General features: G+C 45.2%; 1 protein-coding gene and 1 pseudogene across 1 annotated transcript; both read right to left on the bottom strand.

The window, feature by feature from the left end:
* JAML (junction adhesion molecule like) lies at nt 1–26,722 on the bottom strand. The gene is made up of 10 exons (XM_012773631.3): nt 26,549–26,722; nt 21,431–21,493; nt 17,346–17,488; nt 15,828–16,053; nt 11,291–11,403; nt 9,005–9,260; nt 6,714–6,852; nt 3,822–3,882; nt 2,571–2,657; nt 1–501 (listed from the first exon to the last, which is right to left on the bottom strand). Exons 2-10 carry the CDS (start codon nt 21,471–21,473, stop codon nt 409–411), a joined length of 1,161 nt encoding a protein of 386 aa, XP_012629085.1. The 5' UTR covers nt 21,474–21,493; nt 26,549–26,722; the 3' UTR covers nt 1–408.
* On the bottom strand, nt 12,972–14,836 carry LOC142870638 (10 kDa heat shock protein, mitochondrial pseudogene; annotated as a pseudogene).
* Nucleotides 26,723–27,423: the final 701 nt, after the last annotated feature.

Genomic DNA, 27,423 nt, shown 5'->3' on the forward strand with positions numbered 1-27,423 from the left:
TTTCCACGAACCACATTTATTTAGGGATAATATACGGAAGGAATTGTTTGGATTGGTTGCTACATCCGTGACTCTTCCCAGCAACGCATACACAGCGAACACCACCCACACAGAGGGTCTGATCAGATGGAGTGCTTGAGGCCACCGTCAGCCAGGTCCCCCCAGGCTAGTGTCCCATTCCAGAGGGGCCACGTCTGTGTTCCCCTCCCCTCATCAGGGCCTGTTCCTCCAGGGCCGTCCAGTCTTCCTGCAGGCTCCGAACTCTCCATCTTCAGCCCTCTGACCAAGCAAGGAGACAGGAGGACAGCTGGGAGGGCAGAGAGTCTAGAGTAATGGGCAGAGCAGCTCAGGACACACAGAGGAGAGAGTCTCTGCTACTACTACGATGAAGGGAACTCTCCTTTCTTCTCAAAATGCTCGCTCTGTTTTTGGCACTCCCCCAGCTGACTTATTTTCAAGTGGGTTGTTCAGATCTGACCTCCGAGAATGCCAAACTGGGTGCTGTGGGGGAAGAGGAGAAAGAAACAAAACACACTTGTAAGAAGCAGTGCAACGGTAACAGCAGCGCCATTCACTGAGCTCTGTTCATGAGCCTGGCCCAGTTCTGAATTTCACATGCACTGTCTCATTTGCAGGTATTATTATTCCCATTTTAAAGATAAAGAAACTGAGGCTCAGAGAGGCTCAGCTACCTGCCCAAGACCATCTAGCTGCCAAGTCACAGACTAAGGATTTGGACCCAGGTCTGCCCAGCTGCAAAGCTTGTGTTCTCAGCCATTGCATATACAGCTTCAGAAAGGAGAAACAGCAAGGTGCTCGCTACATTTATGTAATTTATTATTATATTTATTCAATCAATTCAACCACAAAAAAGATGAAAGGTCCTTTGTTACCCCTGCTCCCTACCAGAGACTTCCTATACCCGAAGTCTCAAGCAGCCTGCAGTCTCGAATTCACCCATAGGCTTATTTAACTTTGCACAGAATGTTTTAAAATAATCTGGCCAGCCCCTGAAGGCCTTTGAGTTTGTGGCCTGGGCCTCTTACCACACTCACTCTATTGGATCCAGTTCAAGAGGACAGAGATATTGTTTCCCTCAGAGTCTAAACCACAAGCACCTAGCACTGAACCCGGGAGAGGTAGCTGGGAAGACAAGTGTTACTCCTATGTCATATCTAGCTCAGAGACTTTCTGTAAACAGTGTCACCCTGGCTGGTGACACACTCAGGAGTAGCCACAAGGCAGCTGTATCAGCAGGTTTCTAGAAGCCAGGATGAGGCCTACCAGGTGACTGCAGCATCACATGGCAATGATGAGAGAGGGATGCAGGGGGGAAATGACTCTATTCAACTGCAACCTCAGAGTGGAGCTCATGTTTCACTTGGTGGCTCCAGGCCAGGTCTCTGAGCTCACACCTCCCTGGCAGACCTTTCTCCGCTGCTGCCATCAGCTGGGAGTCATGTGTCCCTGGTGCAATAGGAACAAACACAGCCCATCCCTCCACAAGTAGAGGAGACAGCCTTCCTGAACCCAGCGGAACGCTGCTCCTTAGTGGGCTGCGTGCCTATAATTAGTCTACAAATAGCATCGAGCTCATTGCCAGCTCACTCCTTTTGTCCCTACCCCTACTCACTGCACGGCTGCGAGGTGCTGTACTTCCCTGGGGAGCTACAGAAGTCGGAACAAAGTGAAAGTAGGAATCAGACTCCCTATTATGGTATGAAATCTAGCATGAGCCCTGCCCCGCAGTTAGATTATATGAGGATATAAAAAGTCACAGATTCTAGGCAGTGGCTCACACCTGTAATCCCAGCACTCTGGGAGGCCGAGGCAGGCGGATCGTTTGAGCTCAGGAGTTTGAGATCAGCCTGAGCAAGAGTGAGACTCCGTCTCTACTAAAAATACAAAGAAATTAATTGGCCAACTAAAAAATATATAGAAAAAAAATTAGCCAGGCATGGTAGCCCACGCCTGTAGTTCCAGCTACTCGGGAGGCTAAGGCAGGAGGATCGCTTGAGCCCAGAAGTTTGAGGTTCCTGTGAGCTAGGCTGATGCCACGGCACTCTAGCCCGGGCAGCAGAGTGAGACTCTGTCTCAAAAAAACAAGTCACAGATTCTAAAAGATCTAAGAATTGGAAGGAACTTTACTTTGACCTTTTGACGGGAGGGAAAACAATCCCTGGCAACACAACACTTGCCCCAGGATCTCATCGTACTCTCTGTATTAGGTTTTGTTTAATCAGGGTTGAACTAACTGGAGAGGCAGAGGTGTTCCTCCTCCCCGTGGGAAAGCCACTGTTCACCTCTTTCACCATTAAAGTCAATAATCTCTGCAGACGACCTTTAATCCTCAAGATTGGGTATGAAGGCAACAAGTTTGAGAGAAGTACTCCTCTCTCCAGCAGAGCTTCCGTTTCTCAGACTTTCCTACTACTTAGGAAGATCTCTGCCCTCAGCCGCCTCCCCAGGTGGCCTGGCCACATCCACTACCAATGACTTTGCCATGTCCTTTCCACCTCCTTCCCCCACCTCTAGACACCTGGCTCAGCTGGGGCCAGAATCATCCTCACCATGGTCATGTAGGTGGCCTCTGATTTTCCGCTTTCGTCTTCTGCCTCGATCACCTCCCGTGTAGTTATCGAGGTATAAATGTGTTTCTAGAGGGAAAAAATGGTACGAAAGTTCCTAAAAATCAAGTGAATCTTACACACTGGAGAAAAGGCTCCTCCTATTCACTGGGCATCAACCACCAAAACTGGTGAGTTCAGAGGGTTACTGAGAGCTACAGAATTATCATCAATAATGATAATTCAGCCTTCAGTCTTCTTGAAAATTAACTGTCAGCAAAGAGCACTATTTTAAGAATCAAAGTTGGTGCTTCAAAAGCCAAATATCTTTGTTTAGATGGGTGTTTAGGTAGCAGCAGGAAATCCTTATCTTGCTAAATTACTTGTATTCTGTGGTTATTTCCTTCTAATTGGAGTCATGGCAGGATGGCATTAATCAGCAGCTAATTGTCATCATTCCCCTCAGAGGGTTTACATGTCTGGGCTGAACCTGGCATGTCTGAGGTCGGTGGCATTTTGTGATTCATGGTTCTGTCACTCTTTGGGAAAGAAATATTATTCAGTGCCCAATTCTCAGGCTTCTGGAGGCCCCCACACCATGTTGGGAGAAAATCCTACTCTTGGGACAAACATAGCCCAAAAGATAGGGAAATATTCACAGAGGAGTTTTTAAAAAATTACAAAAAGTAAAGGGAATCGGAGTTAAAGGAAATTAATCCATTTCTCAGTCACTAGTTGCAAAGTCCCTGAATATTAAATCTTAACCATTAACTTCTTAACTCCTCAATGTAGCATGATTCTTCATTATATTTACACAGTGCCTCATAGATTACAAAGCATTTGCGTATCATTTTATTTGAACCTTACAACAACCCTGTGAGGCAGGCTGGGCAAATATGCTTGTCCTCACTCACATTTTGTTGGCGAGGCTCAGGGAGGTGGCTGAGCTTTCTGACTCCTAGTCCAGTGCTCTTTCTGCAGCCCACTACCAGGACCTGCTGCCCGGGGCTGGGCTGGCCCCGCCCATTGCCACCCCTCTACTCCTCAGAGGCTCTCATTTCAGTGGTAAAGCCTTCCTCCGTCCCTGCTCTGTGCCCGGCACTGGCCTACGAGCTGAGACATACTTTGAGGAAGACACAGTTCCCAGGGAATGCTGACGGCCCAGGCCTGCATCTACTGAGAGTTTGGTGCTGGGGCATGTGTCCGCCTCTCCCACACTGGGCACCGCAGCAAGAGGGCAGAGTTGCCACCTACCTCTGGATTAGCCTTCTTCGTGTTCTCCAGGCTATTCAGCGAGGTTGTAGAATATACTGACCTGCAAGGCGTGGAAAGTATATGGAATTAACCAGCCGGCTCTGCTTATTCGAGGGCGCCTACCTGAGACCCCTACCTGGCTTTGTGAAGAGTGGTCCCAGAAAAGGAACTGTTCTCGCCAGACTCCTACAGCCAGTGCTGCCTGGCTCACCTTGAAACCTGAGAAGTGCATCTCTTCTAGTGAAGAACAAGAAGCCATTCTGGTGATAGTTTAGGCTGAAAAACAGCTTCCAGTTCTCTGTTACTGCTCTAACAACCTTTAGTCCATAGAGGAAGACGTCATTTTAAGTGAACGAGTAGAGAAGCATTTATGAGGATGAGGAGATATGGCCGAACCAGCAGGGGGCAGCAGAGGCTCAGCAGGACCCCAGTCCAAAGAGCTCCTGGCCTCTCCTGGGGCCAAGCGGAGTTATCCCTACAAACACCCCCCTAACTGGAAGTCTGGCCCCTTCTCCGCCTGGGGCCCTTGGCCTTTGATCTCTTGTCCATATGCCACCTTCTGCATAGGCCAGCTTTTGGCCTAAGGCAAAGCTAGGAAAAAACAGGAAAGGAATGGAGAGGAAAAGAGAGGAGAGGAGGGAAGAGAAAGAAGAGGAGAGGGAAGGGAAGGGGAGGGGAGGGGAGGGGAGGGGAGGGGAGGGGAGGGGAGGGGAGGGGAGGGGAGGGGAGGGGAGGGGAGGGGAGGAAAAATCAGGGTTAAAGCTTAGAAAAGAAACCATATTATTTTGGGTCTCAAAGTGGACTTTTTCCCCATATTTTCTGATTATAAAGTTGTATATTCTCATTGTAAGATAATCTAGATAACACAGAAATGTTGGAAGTTGAAGCTCCCACTAAACCCCTCACCTCATGGCATCCACCTTCTCCTTTATCTCAAATACCACTCTTCGTATTTTAGAATTATCCTTCTAAATCCTCTCTCAATGCAAGCATAAGTAAACTCACATGAAATATATTTAGTATCTATGTTGCTGAAGTGAGCACTATGTTATTTTTCTCCTTTATAAAAATGAGATCATACTGTATATTCTATATTATTACCCCTTGGGTATCTTGCCATGTCATTACGTACAGGGTTGTGCAGTGTTTCATCGAGTGAGACACTGATTCACTGAATCACTGCCTCTCTGACAGGCACTGAGGACGATTCCAATTTTTAATTGTAAACGATGCTGCAGTGACCATGTTTATGCACAAATCTCAGTGTATCTATCTGATTTATTTTATTTTATTTTTATTTTTTTTTGAGACAGAGTCTCACTTTGTTGCCCAGGCTAGAGTGAGTGCTGTTGCGTCAACCTAGCTCACAGCAACCTCAGACTCCTGGGGTCAAGCGATCCTGTTGCCTCAGCCTCCCGAGTAGCTGGGACTACAGGCATGCGCCACCATGCCCGGCTAATTTTTTCTATATATATTAGTTGGCCAATTAATTTCTTTCTATTTATAGTAGAGACGGGGTCTCGCTCTTGCTCAGGCTGGTTTCGAACTCCTGAACTCAAACGATCCGTCCATCTCAGCCTCCCAGAGAGCTAGGATTACAGGCGTGAGCCACCGTGCCCGGCTGATTATTTCTTTAGTATAACCTACCAGACATGGAAATGCTGCCATTTCTTTTGAGGGAAACTGAGGCCCAGAGAGGGCAAGTAAGCTAATAATGGAACCAAGTTTTCCAGCTCTCCATTCAGGGCTCTCAGCATGCCCAGAACAAAGATCCCTCAGAGAGGCCAACCAAGTTCAAAACCAAACCCAAGAGCAAATCAGGACACTCAAAGGTCAGCATTATTTCATGGAGTTCCTTTCCCATTGACACATTTCAACAAGAGGGTCAATCCCCCCTACCGGCATATGTCATCAACAGTTGGGTCAACTGAGGGACAAGGATCTGCCAACAGCCAGTGAAATACTAGTGTCCATGTCAGAGCATCTGGGTGTCTCCAAGACCCTGGGAGAACTATTGATGAAATTCAGGCCTTTAAAAACATATTTGAGCTGGCCAGGCGTGGTGGCTCACGCCGGTAATCCTAGCTCTCTGGGAGGCCGAAGTGGGTGGATTGCTTGAAGTCAGGAGTTCGAAACCAGCCTGAGCAAGAGGGAGACCCTGTCTCTACTATAAATAGAAAGAAATTAATTGCCCAACTAATATATATAGAAAAAATTAGCCGAGCATGGTGGCACATGCCTGTAGTCCCAGCTACTCGGGAGGCTGAGGCAGGAGGATGGCTTGAGCCTAGGAGTTTGAGGTTGGTGTGAGCTAGGCTGACACCATGGCACTCACTCTAACCTGGGCAACAAAGTGAGACTCTGTCTCAAAAAAAAAACAACACCACATTTGAGCAATAATTCATTTAGAACATGAGGGTATCCATTCAAAAATAGCCTCTCATAATTGGAATGTGGTGCTTTAAATCAAACCACTGGCAACCCTCAAGATCTTAGCTTCTATGTGAAACATACAGTGTGGATAATTCAAATATCATTTCTCTCAGGCAATGAAGTTCTTACATGAACTCCATGATAGTTCTTGCATAAGATTTATATCTTAATTATGTTCTACATATAGCCCCACTTGTAAGGGAGTTTGTAATCTTTGCATAACACCAAAGTGAATGAGGTTGGTGGAGGAACGTCCAAGTATTTTCAGGGGCACAGTGAGCAAAGAGGGTGGGGTTACTATACAATGACATCTAATGTGACAACCACAGATGATTCCATTTAAAAATCTCCATTCTGTGAGGATGGCACAGTTAGGACCCTATACTCTCTTCTACTTAGCGTTAGAGGCAGCCCTGTACCCCCAGCCTCCCAACCCAAGGGGCAAGGGCAGCCCTGTACCTCTTATTCCCATGGGTCCTCTTCACGATCAGGATCAAAACAGTGAGCAGCAGGATGGTGCCGCAGAGGATCCCCACGATAATCACCATCTGATCACCACCCAGAACCACGGGTCCAAGGGCTGCTGGGGTCACCAATGCTTGGGAAAGGAGAAAAGCAACAAGAGGGTCTCAATATCCCAGAAAAGAGCTGGGAGCCCCATTAATTCTACACCAAGTAGCAACAACCAGGTCAAAAGGCCAGACTCCACCTTGTATCAGGACAGTGGGGACACTGTCTTCATTACCTTGAGAACCAAAAGTCTGACTCCCTTGCTTACCCTAAAATGTAGACTAAGGTGGATGGGAGAAGAGGCTAGCCCTTCATCTATACTAGAGCCTCTTTTGACATCAACAATTCTGTTTTAAAATTTGGTTTACCAAATGGCCTAGAAATAACAGGCCTCTTAGAGGCTGCTGATCTTTCTATAGGCAAGTGATTGTATTCAAAAGAACATGTGCTACAACTCTCAGCCCCGTAGTCATGATACCAAGTAAAGCCTTCAGAGGCACTTCTGCCCATATGGTACCCTTTACTCATCTCCTCTGTTCACTCTAAATATATATATATATATATATATATATATATATATATATATGACGCCTCCTCAGTGGCAGACAGCACTAGGCACAGAGGATTCAAAGATGAATGATGCCTGGTCCCTGCCTCCAAGGAGGGAGACAAACATGTGAACAGAAAACCACAGGCTGCCATAGGTATGACAAAGGTCCATATGGGGCACAGAGGGACACGGAGAAAAGGGTGCCCAATTCTACATGGAGCAGAAGATGAGAATTTGCCAGCAAAGATTTTAAAGTTTAACCTGAATCTCAAAGGGAACATCCAGTTTTTTTGGCGGACAATATGGGGAAGGACAGAGGGGATGTTATAAACAAGGACTGGAGGCCTGATGGGTGGCGCTTTTAGGAATGAGAAATAGTTCAGTGCGTTTGGCACAAAGGCTGCGTCTGCGGGTATGGTGGATGGGGAATTAGGCTGAAGAGATGACAGGATCCAGGTTAGAAAGGACCTTGATTATCTCAACCTAGAGTTTGGCTTTCTCTCTGTAGGCAAAGGGAAAACCATTGAAAGATTATAAGCTGTGGAACAGAAAGTTCTGATTTGTGATTTGGAAAGATGGCACCAAGAGCCAGGATGAATGGCAGGAAGAACGAGGGGCAGTGGCTGAGAATGAAGGCAGAGATTTGTTAGAGGCCTACAGTCCAGGACAGAGACAAAGACAGACAGAACCGAGGTAGGAGCAGCAGACTGGAAGGAAGACAGCTTCAAGAGTGAGTAGCAGGAATGAAGTTGTGAGGTTCCTGAGAATGATGCCATCTGAGCACGGGGACCAGATAAGCCCAGGGCAGAAGGGACAGAGGTAGGAATGGGAGAGGTGTGGATATGTTTGTGGGTGGAGTATTTTCTCTGTGGAGTGAGGGGAGGATTCCTGAGAGTAAAGCACACACAGAGACGACAGTTCTTTAAGATATCCGCCTGTCCTGCTTCCCTCTGCTATTAACAAGAAGGTGCCTCCATAGACTTCAGTCTCTGGCCTGGGGGACCGAGGTATGTTCCATCCTCACCCCCATCTCCCCGGCCCCCAGCCAAGCACAGCCAACCCCTGAAGGCCCTAGAGAGAGGCAAAGTCCACAGGCCACATCCTGACTGCTAACTGGGTTGTGGTTTAACTTTAACCCCTCACTTATCAACCTCTCTCTGTCAACACAGTTGAGTCTATTCTCCCACATGCTACTGGCCTTGATGCACACTGTTTGCCAGAATACAGAACCTTTGGCCAGAAAACCCCTCCATTTTTGGTTCTGGTACCTTCCAGTTTTCTCTCTGTTCTTTGCTGTCTCTCACCAGGATCGTTTTCCCTTCCACTACAGAGCATACAGTGCCTCCCTTAATGCCGAGTAAAATGACTTTGGACATCAACTCCAGTCCATCTCTGAGCTCCTGTGTCTTCACATCAGTTGTCTACGCTGGCAATGAGTGGCATCTGGCAGAGGGTTGGTGTTCACTAAATATTAGCTCCCTTTGCCTTGGCCTAGCAGCAGGGCCAGAACTAGGGAGGCAGGCAAGGCACCTACGGAGCCAAATATAAGCAGGCCTCACTCTCAGGGTTGTGCATCTGAGTGCTGCCCCCTTCCGTTCTATATCCTAGAAGCATCTCTGGCCTCACTCTAGTCCTGGCCCTGCTTACCAGCTAGGAGGTCCCTGAGCCCTCCGCAACCAAATGTACATACTGTGATGCCTGTCCTGAATCACATGCAGCACAACAGTTTTCTTGAACACCAGGTTCCCCAGGTGAATGCTGCAGGTGTAGGTCCCCCTGTCAGACTCCTTCACTCCTTGAAGCATGATGGAACCGTCATTGTGGGAGACGTCCCCCAGCAGGTTTACACGGTTCTGGAAGCGGCCTTGGTTCTGGAAGTTGCCCCAGTTCTGGGGGGACCCCATGGGTATCTTGAGTTTGGGGTGGTAGCGTAACACTACCTCCTCCTAGAAGGGAAAGGCAAAAGGTATGCGATGGTGATGACCAGACGGGGGAGCAGGGAAGAGAGGGCGGAGGGGAGATCTCAGGATGCACAAGGGCCTGTTGTGTGAAGGCAGGAACGGTGTCATCAGAAAGCATTAGGTGACACACGGTCACCACGCACACGTGTGTGCATGCACGTGTACTTGTGAAGGACATCACCAAGCCATGAACAACTGTTCCATCTGGAGAGAGGAGTGAAAAGTGGAAATGAGGGGCTTTCACTTTTTGCGCTTCTCCAATAAAAAAAAGGAAAAGTACACTTTTACTTTTTATGACATTTCCAGTTGGAGTTCCACAGGCACCTGAAACATGTCTAAAACTGAACTCATTATCCCCCAGACCAGTTCTTTCCTGTCCATCCCATTTTAGTAAATGGCAATGCCAAGACATCCTTAATTTTTCCCTCTCTTGAGCAACTCACATCTAACCCCTCAGCAGATCCTATCACCTCTACCTTCAAAATGCGTCCCAAATCCAGCCACCTCTCCCTCCTCTGCTGTCAGCATTCTGGTCCGAGCCGCCTCTTCTCACACCTGGGGCCCTGCAACAGCTTGCTGACTGTCTCCTGCCTTCGCTCTGCCCCAGCCTGTTCTCAGCTGACGAGCCTTTAAAGATGTCACTTACATCATGTTACTCCTCACTCAAAACCCTTCAATGCCCCCCATTTCTACTAAAAGTACAAGGCCCTACTGATCCACCCCAGGCTCCTTTTCCTCTCTGACTCCATCGTATCTTCTACTTGCTCTTCTCTCACTGCTCGGGTCACTTCCCTCCAGCCACGCCGACCTCCTTGCTGCTCCTTAAATACTGGCCTGAGGACCTTTGCACCTGCTACTCCCTGTGACTGGGACGCTCTTCCCCCCAGACATACACAGGTTCACCCCCTCACTCCCTCCACACCTCTGATCAGTGTCACCTCAGCGAGGCCTCCCTGACCACCTATATAAAATAACAACCACAAAGCCCTGCCTGTTGTTCTCCACATCTCTGACTATTACCCAATGTAATAGTGTGTTTATTTCTTTATTATTTTACTGTGTATCTCCCTGCATTTTGAGTGTAAGCCTCCTATCAGGACAGGGGCTTTGAGTAGTCATTCATATCACAGATGCTTAAAAAAAAATACTCGCCAAATGAATGAGTATTGGAATTTTTATAAAGGTATGCAGATTAAAAAAAAAAAAAAAAGCTGTAGCTAGGTGCAGTGGCAGCAGCATGCACCTGCAATCCCAGCTACTGGGAAAACTTGGGCAGGAGAATCATTTGAGCCCAGGAGTTCAAGGTCAACCTGGGCAACACAACGCAACCTCATCTCTAAAAAGACATAAAAAATAAATAAAACGGCTTTTAAGATAAGGTACTGCAGATGCAGATGCAAACCCAAGTGGGGAGACCTCACCCCTAACCTTTTGTCTCCTGTGATTCAAATTCAAAACCTCAAAATGTCAACCCTCATCCTATTTTCTGCTGTGAATCACTTGATGGCTGACATTTAAATACATGACAAGCTCTTAGGGGTGAACTTGGAACTGCATATAATTCCCCAGATTCCACCATCACGCCACCCTTTCTGACCCACTCGGAGAGCATATAGAAATTCTTCCGCCTCGCCCGTTGCTGTCCTGGCTAGGCCACAAAAATCATTCCCCTCATTCTTCCAAGGACTCTATAAAGAGAAAAGGGAGAAAGAAGGAAACTAAAAGGCAGTGGCCAAGTCATGAACAAAATGTTTTACATGTACAATCTCATATCAGCATCTAGAAGTTAAGTATCATCATCATCATCATCATCTTTATTAGAGTCATCTTTCTAACCAGGTGCTGAAGGTGCCCAGCTAAGTGGCTGAGCTAGGAGAAAACCGAGTCCTGACAAGCTCCAAGGCCCAGGCTCTTGCAACACCCCTCATGGCACCGATGCCTGATTCTTCCTCCCACCTGTCCTGACACCACCAGCCAAGGGCTTCGACGACACAGTGATGTTTCCTCCTCGTTACCTTGGCAGGCTCTCCCGATGAGAACATCCAGTCTACCTTGGTCACTTGTTTCTCATCTGTGCTCCGGAAAACACATCCCATCGGAGTCGAATCACCCACATGGACCGTGAACTCTGAGGATAAAAGAGAAAATCAAGTGAGGCCCAAGGTGTAATCTAGAGAAGTCAAAGAATTTCTATAAAAGATAATAATTTCTATAAAAGATAATTTAGCCAAAGACCCTCAGCAGCAAAAATCACCGTTGCTGCCAAACACTGCACATATTCCCTCCGTAGATGATCCAGATGAATCCATGTGGACAAAGTACTCAGAGGCTCCTCACTCAAACCAACATGGCACCATCCCAAAGGATCCAGAATACCCTTAAATGCCCACACATGCCAAGCCTGAGGGTTTCTGCAGTCTTCATACTGCAATAAACATTTTCTGATCCCCTTTAATTCCCTCCTCTTTCCTCTTCTTCGGAATTCCTCTCATGAACCCCAATTCCATATCCCGTTTGTACTAAAGGAAGTATGAAAAATCTCAAAGCCCCCACTTTCTGTTCATCAACTTAGATACCCATATCCGCTTAGCATAAACAGGAAGTGGAAAGTTATAGAACTCTCATTCTTATATATAACTCACCAATTCTCCTAACTGAAAATAATGAATCATGGGTAACTTTCTTGGACTTCTTTTATTCCTTTTACAAGTTGTCTTAGGACTTGCTTAAGACTTAGTTCTGGCTTCGGTACAGGTCATAAGACTCTCTGCTAATTAGGCCAAGAAGGCAGACAGCTCTCTCCTGACTCTTCTTTCTGTTCCAACCCTTCCCTCTCCTGCTGCACCCTCCCCACATGACCCCTTGCTTACTTCTGGCTTCCCAACTCCTAGCCTCTCCCGCTGCCCATTTGTATAAGCTGCTGACCCATCGTGTATTTAATGCATAACTTGGAGGTCCCTGAAAACAAAAAGAAATAGAAAGAGGGTTCTGACTTCTCAGTAATGCTCTGCACAAATCAACCCTAAAGTTGATTAAGAGAGGAAAGAATGGTGTATAGGGAGATACAGGCCTAGGTCTTACCTGGACAGACTTCCTTCAAAAGAGCATGCAGCAAAGCTCATGAGGGAAAAAACAGAGTACATAAGCCAGGCTTTCCCCCAACCTGTTTCCCTGAGAGAACATTAACTTCCTGCCCAGCAGGAAAGATGTAAAATGAGAGGAAAGCAAAAGAAAATATTATGAACTCTAAATTCTATGAAGGGAATTACTTTGAAAGTAATAAAAATTTACTCCAAAGAATACAAGGAAGGAAAGAAATCCTTCTAAATCCACCAGCACGTTAAGAACTAATCTCTATTTTTAAAATGCAATAATGATAACTGAACATTCTGAGTGCTTTCAAAGCACCAGGCACGTGCTAGACACCTTACCCACAGTATATCAGTTAGTCATCACAATATTTTGAGGTATGCACTACTACTCTCCCATTTTACAGAATAAGAAAGTGAAAAAGCCCAAAGCGACGTGGTCAGTAAAAGGTAGAGCCAGCCAGCACTCAAACCCAGGCCCAAGTAAAAACAAAGCCCAAGTTTGCTCACTCGCTATAATGTACCATGCCACATAAGCAGAAGGATGGCTGATTGCAGAGCAAAAGTATAGGAAGTTAATATTATTATTATTATTATCTATGGCATTTAAAATAAGAACTAAGAAAAAGAAATTAAAGTAGTAGAATCACAGGAGAATTATACACTGAAGGGTAAACTTTGCAGAGAAAATTATAGATGACTGTAAAAATGGAGTTTCCACAAGGACGGAGACTATCTACATAAAGGAGGTTGAACAACTTTGTGCTGGGCCATGTGGCAGAATTGTCAGGGGTAAGATCTATTCCCATTCCGGCTGGAAGAAAAAAATAAATACAGATCGCTCACTAGCCTACTGAGGAAATGTCTAATTACCCCTAACATTGTTCTAGACTGCTTCCATGAATTCTTCCACTCTTAAAAGTGGCTCCTTTTGGTTTCTTCTGTGTCACTTCTAAGCAAGAAAAGGCTATGCTTGTAAAGACAGGTGTTCAGGCACCAACAAAGGCAGAAAAAGGAAGCATAACGACACTCCCTGGGAGAACAAAGGCATCCGATCTCATTCCTCTTCTTGGAGAACCACAGCTTTGGAATTAAGAGAAAAATGGCAACAAAAAAAAAAAAAAAGGAAAGATTCAGAGAGGGCCAAGGCTACCCTCTATACCTCATTTTTTAGAAATCAGATTCAAGTGAAGGATGATGATTCAAGAATTTCATTCATTAGACAAATGTTTATCGATTGCTTACTCTGTACCAGGCACTGTAGCCAGAGCTGGCCAAGGGACAAGAACATAGCTCTAGGCAAGCAGAGAAGACACAACTGCGAACATGTGAGGAGTGTCATAGAAGAGGAGGTCAGGCTGCTCCAGGGGGGCCTCAGCAATCGAGCTGAGAGGCTGAGGCCCTAAGCTAGCTGGGAAGAGGAGGCCCCAGATTCTAGCTCCCTAACTAGACTAAAAGCTTTGCTGAGGCCATGGACCATTCCTTCTATTCCACACCCTTAAAGAATACATCTAGGCTGGGCGTGCCTTGGCTCACACCTGTAATCCTAGCACTCTGGGAGGCTAAGGCGGGAGGATCGCTTGAGGTCAGGAGTTGAAGACCAGCCTGAGAAAGAGCGAGACCCTGTCTCTACTAAAAACAGAAAAAATTAGCCGGGTGTGGTGGTGCACATCTGTAGTCCCAGCTACTCGAGAGGCTGAGACAGGAGGATCACTTGAGCCCAGGAGTTTGACGTTGCTGTGAGCTAGGCTGATGCCATAGCGCTCTAGCCCAGGCAATAGAGACTCTGTCTCAGGGGGAAAAAAATAAAAAGAATGCATCTAGTTCTGTGGCTTGCAAACCCTTTTTTCAGTTATAATATCTTTATTATAAATGTTTATATCAATAAGGCAAAACTAAACTTTAGAGACACTGGATGTCATTAATTTGGATGTCACTAGTTGATTATAAAAGACAGACATGGAAATATTTACATGATGAAAGATTTCAGAACTTCAGTGGAATGGAGGGCTTCACATGAGGCCATTTCAATAGTGATTTATTTCAGTCTACATACTTCCCAAGAATGTCACCATCTCTAAATAAGAAATGATCACTGTCACCTAGAACTACTTTGGTACCTCCATAGTCTGGATTCTGAGAGAAGAATTTGATCTCCAACTTCCACACTAACCGTTTGAATCTCCCCACCCTTTCCTTTAGAGCCTGATCCAACAGCTCCTACTGTGGCTTGTAATACTCTTCCTTGAGATTTTTCTGGAAGCATCACACCCCTTTTGGTTACAGTCTCAGCTGCATTCCCTTCAACTAATGCTCAAAGAGAGCAAAGAACTTGGGCCTATCCTGCCCTGCCATGACTTAGGCCACCACAGCTCATACGCTCACTTTTAAACTGTTGTAAAGCAGCACGAATCCTTTCTTCAAACAGAATCTCAACTGATACCCCAGTGAATTAAACAGGAAAAAGGAAAAGGACTTTGGCTGCAATGGAGGTGGGAGCGTGGGGTCCTATCTGAGTCTTCTACCCACTCTGCCCTACCTACCCTTTGCCCCCTGAGGTTCCTTGGAGCTCAAGGGTGGTGCAGAGCACAATGCTAAAACCAACCATCTACCAGCGCCACACCCTCCATTCACAAATGGGAAAGTGAGGTGCAAAGAAGTTAGAAAGATCTGCTCATTTCTTTCATAACCCCCAGAACATCTAACACAGGTATGTGGCGTAAAACATGGATGCGGCATCAGTGTGAACAACTGATGGCAGTATCAGGGTATAGCAAAAAGAACCATGGACTTTGCAGTCAGAGGAGCCAGGCTGCCAGTACTGGTTATGCCATTTAATAAATACGTGTCCCTAAGCAAGTCACTTAACCTCTCCAAGCCTCAATTACCTCATCTGTAAAATGGAAAGAACAATGCACCCTTCACAGCACAGGGCTTTCGTGAGGAGGAAGTATGTTTAAAGTAATACTGAAATAGTAATTATTCTTGTTATTTAATATAATAGGCCAGGCGTGGTGGCTCACACCTGTAATCCTAGCACTCTGGGAGGCTGAGGCAGGAGGATTGCTCAAGGTCAGGAGTTCAAAACCAGCCTGAGCAAGAGCGAGACCCCGTCTCTACTAAAAATAGAAAGAAATTAATTGGCCAACTAAAAATATACAGAAAAAATTAGCCGGGCATGGTGGCGCATGCCTGTAGTCCCAGCTACTCGGGAGGCTGAGGCGGGAGGATCACTTGAGCCCAGGAGTTTGAGGTTGCCGTGAGCTAGGCTGACGCCACGGCACTCTAGCCCAGGCAACAGGGTGAGATTCTGTCTCAAAAAATAAAATAATAAAATAATTATCGTCTCGCTCTGTGGTGAGCACTTAGCCCAAAGGCTGGCACGTGCTTAAGGAACCAGCCCCCTTGCTCCTGCACATCCACCCTCTTGCCCCCCGGCCCCTGTCTAAGGCAGCATGCGCACCTCTGGGCTCCTCTGGCAGCACGTGCAGCACCACTGCTTTCTTGAACACCGAGCTCTCCCTGTCGACACGCATCTCACAGGTGTAGTTGCCCTGGTCGGCCTCTTGCACGTCTTGGAGCAGGAGAGAACCATCATGGCGCAAGATGTTGCCCGCCAACGACGCACGGTTCTGGAAGCGCCCCACAGGCACGCTGAGGTTGGCATAATAGTATAGCACATATTCATCCTGGAGGGCAACACGACATTGGAGAAAATCAAAAGAGGTGCCACACCTAGGAGTGTGGATCCAAGAGACCCTGTTCTGCGGAGGCAGCATAGCTATCATCGTCATCGCGATCAAAAATAGTCAGTACTCAGTTGATAGTAATAATGTGCCAGGCAGTATTCTCATTTGCACAAGGTCTGTGACTCATTTTCTACAAAGACAAATGGTGAAATATGGCCCACACATTTTTATTTCTGACATTTTAAGGTTCAGTGCAATACCCACTCTGAAGATCACTCTGGGATTTCAAATTCACAGCCTTTGAAAACCAACTCTAGTCTTCGCCCTGTTTTCTGCCATGGCCCCAGCTCAGATGGCATTCAAATGCTTGATCTACCCCTGGCATGGCCTGCTGGCAGTGTGTCATTACCATGAAAGAAGGAGTCATCGACAGGAAATGGCTCCAGGCTGGGAGGGGAGTCCTGGGCAATTCTTATGTCTACTTGCACCACAGGCCTATTCCTCTTATAATAATAAATAGAAATAAAAATTTGAGTGAGAATAGCATTAGAGGGATAACATGGAATATGCTCTAAACTACAAAAACAATATTTTATTTGCAAATGTTGGACTTTATTGTTAGTAACAAAGTACTTGCAACATATTTCACAAACGATCCTGATATACACATATCTTCACAGAATCTCTGATGAGGCTGACTACGTTGTTTCCTACTCCAAAGAGCTCTATGAAAGAACCTCCCCCAGCCACGCTGCATCTGCTAATCCAGACAATTCAAGCAGCCACAAAAGAGAAAAAGATGATTCTCCAGCACATACATGGGGCAGTAGAATGCTGGGAAAACCCATCCTCCTCCCCATCCAAAAGTAGATAATTGTGACATTGTTCTTATGCCTAGGTGAGAGCTCTTCTGTCTAGACCCTGGTAATCACCCCCTTCACCCACCTATGCTACCCTAGAAAGGGCAGGAGATGGAGGAAGGAAACTAAGGGGACTTCATGTGCATGTCCCTAGGTCCCCAGCTTCCTGAAAGTGAAGCAGCAACAGCATTACTATTACCTTTCTCTTTGCAAATCAGGAAGCTGAAGCTCAGCAAGGTTGAGTAACTTGCCGGGCTGATCAGGCAGCCAAGTGGCTGAGCCAGGAGGAGGCCCAGTTGACATGCTCCAAAGCCCAGACTCTTGCAACACCACCCTCCCCATGGCACCTGATGCCTGGTTCTCTCTCTCCCCTCTGTCCTGACACCATAGGCCAGGGGCTTCTACTGCACAGCGGTGTTTCCTCCTCGTTACCTTGGCAGGCTCTCCCGATGACAGCATCCAGTCTACCTTGGTCACGCGTTTCTCTTCTGTGCTCCCCAAAACACATCCCATCAGAGCCGAATCACCCACGTGGACTGTTAGCTCAGAGGAGGAAACAGTCAAGTCATTCAGGCCTGTCAACGGAAAAGAAGCCAAACTCTGTAAAATAATTTTAGAGATTTATTCTGAGCCAAACTTGAGGACCATGACCCGGAGCCACATCCAAGAAGCCTTGAGCAAGTGGGCTCACTAAGGTTTGGTTACAGTCTGGTTTTATACATTTCAGGGAGACAAGGATTACAGGTAAAGTCATAAATCAATACGTGGAAGACACACATTGGAAGGCGTACATATGTTGGCCCAAAAAGATGGGCCATCTCCAAGCGGGGAACTTACAGGTTATAGGCGGGTTTAAAGATTCTTTGACTTATAATTGGTTAAAGACAAGAAGCTTTGTCTAAAGGCTTGGAGTGTTTTAAGATTAGCAGCTTCCATAATTAGAGACAAACCAGGTAGCACATATTTGGTGTGTAAATTGAGGACCTGCGGGTTTGTCTTGCATACCCTTAGGCCTGTTAATAGGTTACAGAGGATACCTCCAAGAAGGGAGAGGGGCATGATGTGGCATGTCTGATCTCCCTTCTCACATGGCAGGCAATTTAGTTTTAGGATATCCCCTTGGCCAAGAGGGGGTCCATTCAGTCGGCCAGTGACGAGGAGCCTTAAGATTTTATTTTATGTAACCCTAGCTCTCTGGGAGGCTGAGGCGAAGCAGGAGGATCACTCAAGGTCAGGAGTTTGAAACTAGCCTGAGCAAGAGCAAGACCCAGTCTCTATTAAAAATAGAAAGAAATTAATTGGCCAACTAAAAATATATATAGAAAAAATTAGCCGGGCATGGTGGCGCATGCCTGTAGTCCCAGCTACTCGGGAGGCTGAGGCAGAAGGATTGCTTGAGCCCAGGAGTTTGAGGTTGCTGTGAGCTAGGCTGACGCCACGGCACTCTAGCCCGGGCAACAGAGTAAGAATTTGTCAAAAAAAAAAAAAAAGATTTTATTTTAGTTCACAGACCCAAGGAATAATCTATAGAAGTCAAAGTCAAAAACAAATATCAGTTCAAAACCAGCCTGAGCAAGAGCGAGACCCCGTCTCTACTATAAATAGAAAGAAATTAATTGGCCAACTGATATATATATAAAAAATTAGCCGGGCATGGTGGCGCATGCCTGTAGTCCCAGCTACTCGGGAGGCTGAGGCAGAAGGATCGCTCGAGCCCAGGAGTTTGAGGTTGCTGTGAGCTAGGCTGACGCCACGGCACTCACTCTAGCCTGGACAACAAAGCGAGACTCTGTCTCAAAAAAAAAACAAACAAAAAAAAAACACATATCATTTAGACAAATACCTTCAACAATATAAATCAATCACCAAGTACTAAACACCCTCTTCCCTCGAGAATCTAACATAGACAAAGTACTCAGAGGCCATTCACTCAAACCAACGTGACATCCCCCAGGCTAAGAGAAACATCCTCTAGTTATTTATTTGGCTCAAGTCAGAGGGTTCTGCAATCTTCATCCTGCAATAAATGCTGTCTGTCTCCCTTCTCCTATCCAAACCCTTCCCCTTTTCCAGAATTCCTCCTCCCAACCTTTCTAAAGAAAGAAGGGAAACTCTGAAGTCCCTCCTTTCTGCTCATCAATTTAGATACCCACATCTTCTCACCATAAACAGGAAATGAGGTGTTTCTTGCTCTTAATTTTCCCACTGGTTCCCTATTTGAAAAGCCAATTCATGGTACCTTTTGTTTACTTCCTCCTTTTCCTTTCTTTAGTTCCTTTACAAAAGCTTGCAAAGGCAATATATGTAATCAAAATGTTTATACCCCCATAATATTCTGAAATTTAAAAAAAATAAAAAATAAAAATGTTAAAAAAGCTTATCTCTGCATTTGCTGGCTGCTTCTGGCTGTGGTACAGTTCCCTGTAATTATTAGGTCAACATAGAGTGCAGCTTTCTCCGTGAATTTCTTTTGTGTTGTCCCTCTCCTGCCTAGTTCCCCTCTAGCTTTGCCAACAGTCTGCAGCTTTCCAGCCTCGGGCAGCTCACACAGGGACCTCCGTCCTTATCTGTATGTTGCCCAATCAATTTCAAGAGGTCACTAAAAGAGCAAACCATTCCATTTCTGTTTTCATGCAAAGAGACAATAAAATCAAGAAAGACACATTTAGATGCTGCCCAGTTCATATCAAAGAATAGCCAAGGGAAGGCATTTAGGAATGAACAGAAAATGTGCCCGAATTTTCATCCAAGCTGTTTCCCAGAGAGAAGCGAGTTCACTTCCTGCCCAACAGCAGGCTCACCCAGCAGGGAGGACGCAAAAGAAAACATGAACTCTAAAGCCTTTGGAGGGAATTATTTTCAAAGAAATCAAAATTAGCTCCAACAACTCTTTGGAATTTTCCATGAGAAACAAGTGAGTGAAAGTAGTTAAAAGTAGAAGAAGCAAATTTATTTTAACGTTAAGAGCACCGTATGTAGAATGAAACAGGGTCGGGTGTGGTGGCTCACGCCTGTAATCTTAGCACTCTGGGAGGCCGAGGCAGGAGGATCGTTTGAGCTCAGGAGTTCCAGACCAGCCTGAGCAAGAGTAACACCCTGTCTCTACTAAAAATAGAAAGAAATTAACTGGCCAACTAAAAATATATAGCAAAAATTAGCCGGCATGGTGGCATATGACTGTAGTCCCAGCTACTCAGGAGGCTGAGGCAGGAGGATCGCTTGAGCCCAGGAGTTTGAGGTTGCTGTGAGCTAGGCTCACGCCATGGCACTCTAGCCCGGGCAACAGAGTGAGACTCTGTCTCAAAAAAGAAAAAGAAAAAAAAAAAAAAATTAAACGGAGGACAGCCAGAAAGCAACAGCAGTAACCTCAGTGAAGAAAACCTGATGTCTGAAGGGCAACCTCAACAGAGATATGGCTGAAGAACACGAGACTTTCTACAGAAAAGGAAAATCTCTCCACAAAGAAGCACAAAACCCCCGATGCCACTACGCTGCTGTAGACACAGGTGGGCTAGCTCTCTGGATAGAAGAGAGATTGCAGAACCCTGCCAGCTGCTTCCCAGACCTCTGGGAAAATGTCTAAATACCCTGAGATCATCATTCCCCTGCTTGTGTGGGAAAAGTTCTCCAATACGTACCATTTTCGTGTGTGTGTGTTTTGCTCCTGGAATTGGAGCAAAGGCAAGCCTTTTGTGTACTTTGCTGAGTCAGTGTTTCGGTCCCCATCCACAGTTCAGAAAATAATAATAAAGAGGAAAAATAAAAGGCTGTGAGCAAAGCACCTACTAATTTCTTCTCCCCACAGAGCTATGTCCATGGAATAGTGAGAAAGACAAGGCAGGGAAAGGATGAAAGAGTTAGGAAGGAGTGGAGATGAGCTGTAGCGAGCGGCCTGAACCCTCAGGTCAGGTGCGAACAAGAGACTGCAACCTGGTCTGAGCCGGCAGCCAGGAGAGGCTGCCCAGGAGGAAGTGAGTGCGAGGGGAAACCGAAGGATAAGGAAGCCCTGGGCAGGCTTGCTGGGGTGAGGTGTCGGAAGGAAGTTTCCAGGCAAACCATCACAAATTGGGAAAGAGCTCAGTGCGTTTGAGGAACCGCAAGAAGGCCCACGTGACTACAGCCTAAAAACAATGAAAGGGGCTCTGGGCCTCTCTTTCTCTCTTTGGCAATTCCAGTTCCTGATCTGAAACCAGCTGTGGTTTTAAAGACAGCAATTTAAACTGCAGGAACGCCATAGAGAAACTTCCTTTGTGTCACAGAAGAGGGTCCCAGAATACCTGATAAGGACCCAAAAGCATTTTATTTCCAATAGAAACAGAGGAAGATTCGGCTGTCCAAGAACATGTATGTTAACTGGCTTCTAAAATAGCTGTTTCGGCAAAACTGTGAAGTTCCACGTTAGGGTTTCCATTTTCAACAAACTCAGGGGAATTGAAAATATGTGAACTTGGCTTTTAAAAACACATAAGACTTACAAGAAATCATATACCCCCCTCGGTCCCTTGGCTTCTACTTACCCAGTAACACTGGAATCAGGATGAGTTTCAGTGGGCAAAACATGCTGTTCTCCACTTTTCAATCTTAAGATAAAAGAAAAGCAATCAGAAAATCATGTCAAGATGAGTTCATTAATTTAACGAACCAACAGTGAGGGTCTATGTGGGCCAGCCTCTGTCTGAGCATTAGGCTGCGGCCCTGAACAAGGAAGACTAGGTCCTGGCTCACTTGCAGTTCACATGTAGGGGGAGATGGGAAAAAAAGCAAGCGAATGAATGAATACGAAAATACTAGATGTCAGTAAGTGCTATGACGAAACAAAACAGTGGTGTTCAGAAAGGCGCTTGGGGGCTCCAATTTAGACTGGCCATAAGGGAAGATTAGGTAAAAACTGCTTTTCAAGAGAAAAAAATAGCAAATGATTACAGGATACCCTTGAGAGGACAACCCTAGACTCTCCACAACCTCCACATTTCACACAAACAAAAAATCACGGAAACCGAGCCTGAAATTTTCACCCATCTCTCCAACTACATTAGAATTACTACTTTAAACACATAAAGAATGCTCAGGCCATGTTGGAAAGGAGATATAACAAATAAGGAGACATTTTTAATTTTTATTTATTTATTTTTTGAGACAGAGTCTCGCTCTATCACACTGGGTAGAGTGTAGCGGCATCATCATAGCTCACTTCAACCACAAACTCCTGGGTTCAAGTGATCCTCCTGCCGCAGCCTCCCTAGTAGCTGGAACTATAGACCCAACTAATTTTTCTGTTTTTAGTAGAGACGGGGTCTTACTCTTGCTCGGACTGGTCTTGAACTTCTGACCTCAAGTGATCCTCCCACCTCAGCCTCCCAGAGTGCTAGGATTACAGGTGTGAGCCACTCGCCAAGCCGATAAGTGGAAATTTTTAAACTCAATTAAGGTATTAACCAAGATCCATGACACAGAAAGCCACATGAAAGGTCCATAGTGAACTTTCGGGTTTTTTTTTTTTTTAACTTTTTTAGGGAAGGGCAGTATGGGGAGAATGAGAATTTGGCTGTGTGGGGGCAAAAGTATTTCTTTAAGGTCTATATTATCTCTGTGGTATTAATTTCATTGCATTCACTGGCTCCTGGAAAGGGGTTCACTGATCTACACAATGACCCCACATTTTCTTAGCCCAACAGAAGAACCGTAGCTCTGGCAGTTACAATTCAACCAGTCTTAGGTTCCTACCTACTACTGTGCTGCTCTCAGCCACCATCCCTGCACCCCTAGCCACCCTGCCACTGGAGGAATTCCACCTCAGAATCTGCTAAGAGGAAAGGTCTCTTTATTGCATTAACATCAAGGTACCCCACCTGGCTCTGTTGGGACATCTGGTACATATGGTGGCCATTCGAATTTGTAAAAATTGATCACCTGAGAGATTCTTTACCTGTGTTCAAATCAACAAAATCTTTCACCTGGAAATTGGGGTCAAACGGTTCCCACTTATGCAAAGAGGTCAGTTGAGCTTGCTGGCCTCAGTTTCCTCGTCTATAACATGAGGATGATAACACCTCCAGGGAGTTGGCTGTGCTCCCTTCTCTGCCTGCAAATGGCACATAGCACTGGGGCATTCCCCCCAGCAGCTTGCCACCTGCATGGAAGGGTAACCACTGACTTACATGTCTGCCATCAGCCCCTGCTCAAGTCTGCATGTGCTCAAGGGCAGCACCAGATGTGTCTTCTTTATATTTGTGTCCCATTCCTCTGCTACAGTACCTACAAAGTGCCTGGCACATACTAGATGAATGCTCATAGCTGCCAATGTGACCATTAAATTAAAATCAACTTAAAGTCACCCTGCAACTCCGCCGCTTCATTCTAAGGGGAAACCAGTGACTCTTAAAAGATTCTGAATCTCAGCACGAAACCCGAGTTGCTCAGAGCCACACCCAAACCATCTTCAAACAAATTCTAAGAAATGTGCAATCTGATGAATTGAAAGTACCCATTTTCTGCCCTGAATAGTCAAATGCACCATTAGAACTCTGTGAATGAAAAGAGAAACAATGATTTTAGCAGAAAAAGCACTGAATTGGAGTTTTAAAAAAATTCACTTCCGGATTCCAATCTTTCATTAACTAACTCTTTGTTTGATCTTTGGGAAAACTGCTCAACATCTCTGGGCCTTGTTTTTAACATTAAAGGATCAGACTGTTTTTCCCCCCTAGTTAATAAAGCGGCACACTAGAAAATCAGCAGTTGATACGTGATAAACCAGAGGTGTCCATGTGCCAGACACTGTCTGAGTGCTCTACACATTAACTCATTTAATCCTCACAGTAACCCTGTGAAGTTTTACAGATGAAGAAACCGAGGCACAGATTGGCAGAGTGACTTGCCTAAGAACACATAGCAAGTGGCAGAGCCGGGATATTAGACCCAGACATTCTGGATCCGAGCCTGGGTCTTTGCCATACCATACTGTTTCTCCATGTTTGTGAAAGTAATCAATATTTTACAGCAAAGCTTCTCTGGACTCTGTCAAAACAAAATAAATCTGCTCCACCTGACCGAACGTTCTTCCGATCCCCATTGCTCATGCCTTCGCCCAGTTAACTCCTACTGATCACTCAGGTCTCAAGTTAAATGTCCTGTCCTCAGGAAACCTGTCCTCACCCATTCATCCCAAGTCAGGTCCCCTAGCCACACGTCTTAATAGTACTGTCCTCCTTTCCTTTAGGCCATTTGTCAAGACTTCTAGACTTCTAATTATCTATTTATTTTTTGTGTGTGCTCATTTGATTAAGGTCCTGCTCCCCACCCCCACCCCCAAGACTACACGCTCCAGGAGGCCAAGAGGGGTGGGTGCCAATGGGCCACCACATCTCCATGGTCAGCATGGGAAAAGGTACAGAAAGCACTCAGCAACTACTTGTCAGCTGAGTTCATAATACCTTGGACATTTACCAAGAACACTAGTCAAGTTTAAATTTCCTAGTTAGTTGGCAAATATTTGGAAATTCCTATCTATATATCTATTCACACAGACACACAAATTCTGAACTTTATATGTATATATATGTCTGAATAATAAAATTGTGGTTTCATATCTGTAATTAAAATGAATCTCTATTTTTAAAAATCCAACAAAAGCTTTCAGAAGGACTTTAAGCATCTTGAAAATAGACATCATTTAAATTCTCAATTTCTACCCTGCTTCCTTCTCTTTCCAAAAGATCCTGATTTAATCTCATCAGTAGATGTTCTTGAGATGATACTGCATAGTAAATTATCTCCTATGTTGGCCAAATGTTTTGATGTGAGCTTGTGGTTCTTTTATAATATAACTCCTGGCAAATATCTTCTCTCACTTCTGGGGTTTGTAACTATCAGGATGGGGGTTTGTAACTATCACTTCTGGGGGTTTGTAACTATCCTATAATTAATAGTGTAGCGGATTAAAAATGGGCAAATGATCTGAACAAACATTTCTCAAAAGAACACCCACAAATGCCCAAGAAATATATGAAGAAATGCTCAATATCACTAATCAGGGAAATGCAAATCAAAACCACAATGAAATATCATCTCACCCCAGTTAGGATGGCTATGATCCAACAGAAAAAAGTAACAAATGCTGGTGGGGATGCAGAGAAAAGGGAACTCTTATACACTGCTGGTGGGAATATAAACTAGTACAGCCACTATGGAGAGCAGTATGGAGATTCCTTGAAAAACTACAAGTAAAAGCCCCATAGGATCCAGCAATCCCACTACTTGACATTTATCCAAAGGAAAGGAAATCAGTATAGCAAAGAGACCTCTGCACCCACATGTTTATTACAGCACTATTCATAACAACCAAGATATAGAATCAACCCAAATGTCTACCAACAAAAGACTGGATAAAGAAAATGTGATACATACACACACACACACACACACACACACACACACACACACACAATGTAATACTATTCAGCCACTAAAAAAGAATGATATCCTGTCATTCGTGGCAATGGGGATGGAACTAGAAGACATTCTGCTAAGTGAAATAAGCTGAGAACAGAAAGTTAAACACTGTAGGTCTCACTCATATGTGAAAGCTAAAAAAAAGTTTATCTCCCAGAAGTAAAAAAAAAACACAACATAGGATACTAGAGGCTGGGGGGGGGGACTAGAGAGAGATTTGTCAAAAGACACACAATTACAGTTAGATAGGAGGTAGCTAGAAGGAGGATAGCCAGGAGGAGGATATTGAATGTTTCCCAAAGAAATGATAAATGTTTGAGATGATGGATATGCTAATTACCGTGATTTGATCAGTACACATCGTATGTAATGAAACATCACTCTGTACCCTATAAATGTGTACAATTAATGTGTCAATTAAATAATAATGTAGGGGGATCCTTTATTAAAAGCATTTGTTCTATAAAATTTGGATTCAGTCAAAAGTCCACACTCAAGGATGCAAAAGGCCACATGTGGCCCCAAGGCCGCAGGTTCCCCAGCCCTGAATCGGTTTTTCCTGAGGTCAGGGCTATTGTCCAGGTGTACCGAGTATGGACAATAGCCTAGTTCTCTTGGGAGACTTAAGTTCCTGGCTTCTAAACGTTAAATGTTGGCTTGTCTAGAACGAGGAGAAGGAAAACAGCAGGGTAACTAACTATGTGAGACAATGGATATGTCGATCTGCTTTTGACTATCTATATGTACCTATAACATCATGTTTTATACCTTACATATATACAATAAAACTTACTTAAAAATAAAACAAAATACTCTCTAAAAATAAAAAAGAAGCACAGCGAAGAAACAGGTTCTGCCACAAGCTCAAGGGCAGCCAGTCACCACTCTACCAAAAGCCACAGTAGACTTAAAAGCTAAAGCTCATCCTCCTGTCATCACATACTCTTATTATGAGCAAACCTTGGCTCCTCTTTTCTCTGTTTTTAACCTACTCTACAGAAACTAGAACTGCACACACTGGACCACCTTGTGACAGGCCCCCTGCAGAGACTGTGCCCTCACACTCCTAAAGGATTGCCAATGAAAGCAGCCTTCCTCTGAGTGAGACCCAGGCTTCAGAACCAGCCTTCTTCTGAGCAAGAAAAGTCCAAACAATGGCTTGAGAAATAAAAGCAATTACTTACCCACAATGAAGAGTGCCCAGGAGGGGCAATGTGCTGAAATCTTCCTCAGCTGCAGTCCCCAAGCCCAGCTGAAGAGACTTCTGCCAGCAGGCTGGGTCAGGCTCAGAGCAAGCGGAATGCGTGCCTTCTGAGGTGGCTGCAGAGATGCAAACAGGAACCTCGAAATCAAGGTTCTCGTTTCAGTGGTCTGGCCCCGTTACCCAATTTTATTTATACTTTCATTCTAAAAAGAGGTAACAAATTCAAATTACTGGGGCAAGCCTCACACTCCAGACCTCTGCAGGTATCATCTCCCGTTCTAGATTGCAAGCTCTCTGAGGGTAGGATCTTGAATGGCATCAGGCAAACATTTGCTGAGAAAGAAGTCAGCATCATGCAAACAAAATACAATAAATTCAAGATTAACACAAAACATTTGGCTCTGTGTTTAAGATATAGGAACTTCTCTTACTTTTTCTCTCAATGCAGAGGTACAATATAGCCAGGCAACCACCCAATCCCTGCTTCCAAAGACGCCTGCCCCGTCCTCCAACTCATCACTAGATGTGTAGATTTCCTCTGACTGTGTGACATCAGCATTTCCAGAATGTATCCAGCACTTTACTCCCCCTAGAGAAACCCTTGGGAGACTTGGACATCCTAGATAAGAACTCATAGCTTCTTCACTTCATGATACCATTCGGTCTTAAGTCACAACTTCAAAATAAGTGCTCTCAGCACTAAGTCTAGCCTTCAACACTGGCTAGACACAGGCATGGACAGACTAGTCCTATGGAACTTGCCTGTATCATTTGAAAAGCTGTGGAATGTTTGCTGTCCCCAAGGACTATGCTGCATTGTCCTTGAGAAGTGGCATGCTGGTAAATCAGCAATTT

Source organism: Microcebus murinus, chromosome 4 (genome assembly GCF_040939455.1).
Source record: "Microcebus murinus isolate Inina chromosome 4, M.murinus_Inina_mat1.0, whole genome shotgun sequence".
Lineage (NCBI taxonomy): Eukaryota > Metazoa > Chordata > Mammalia > Primates > Cheirogaleidae > Microcebus > Microcebus murinus.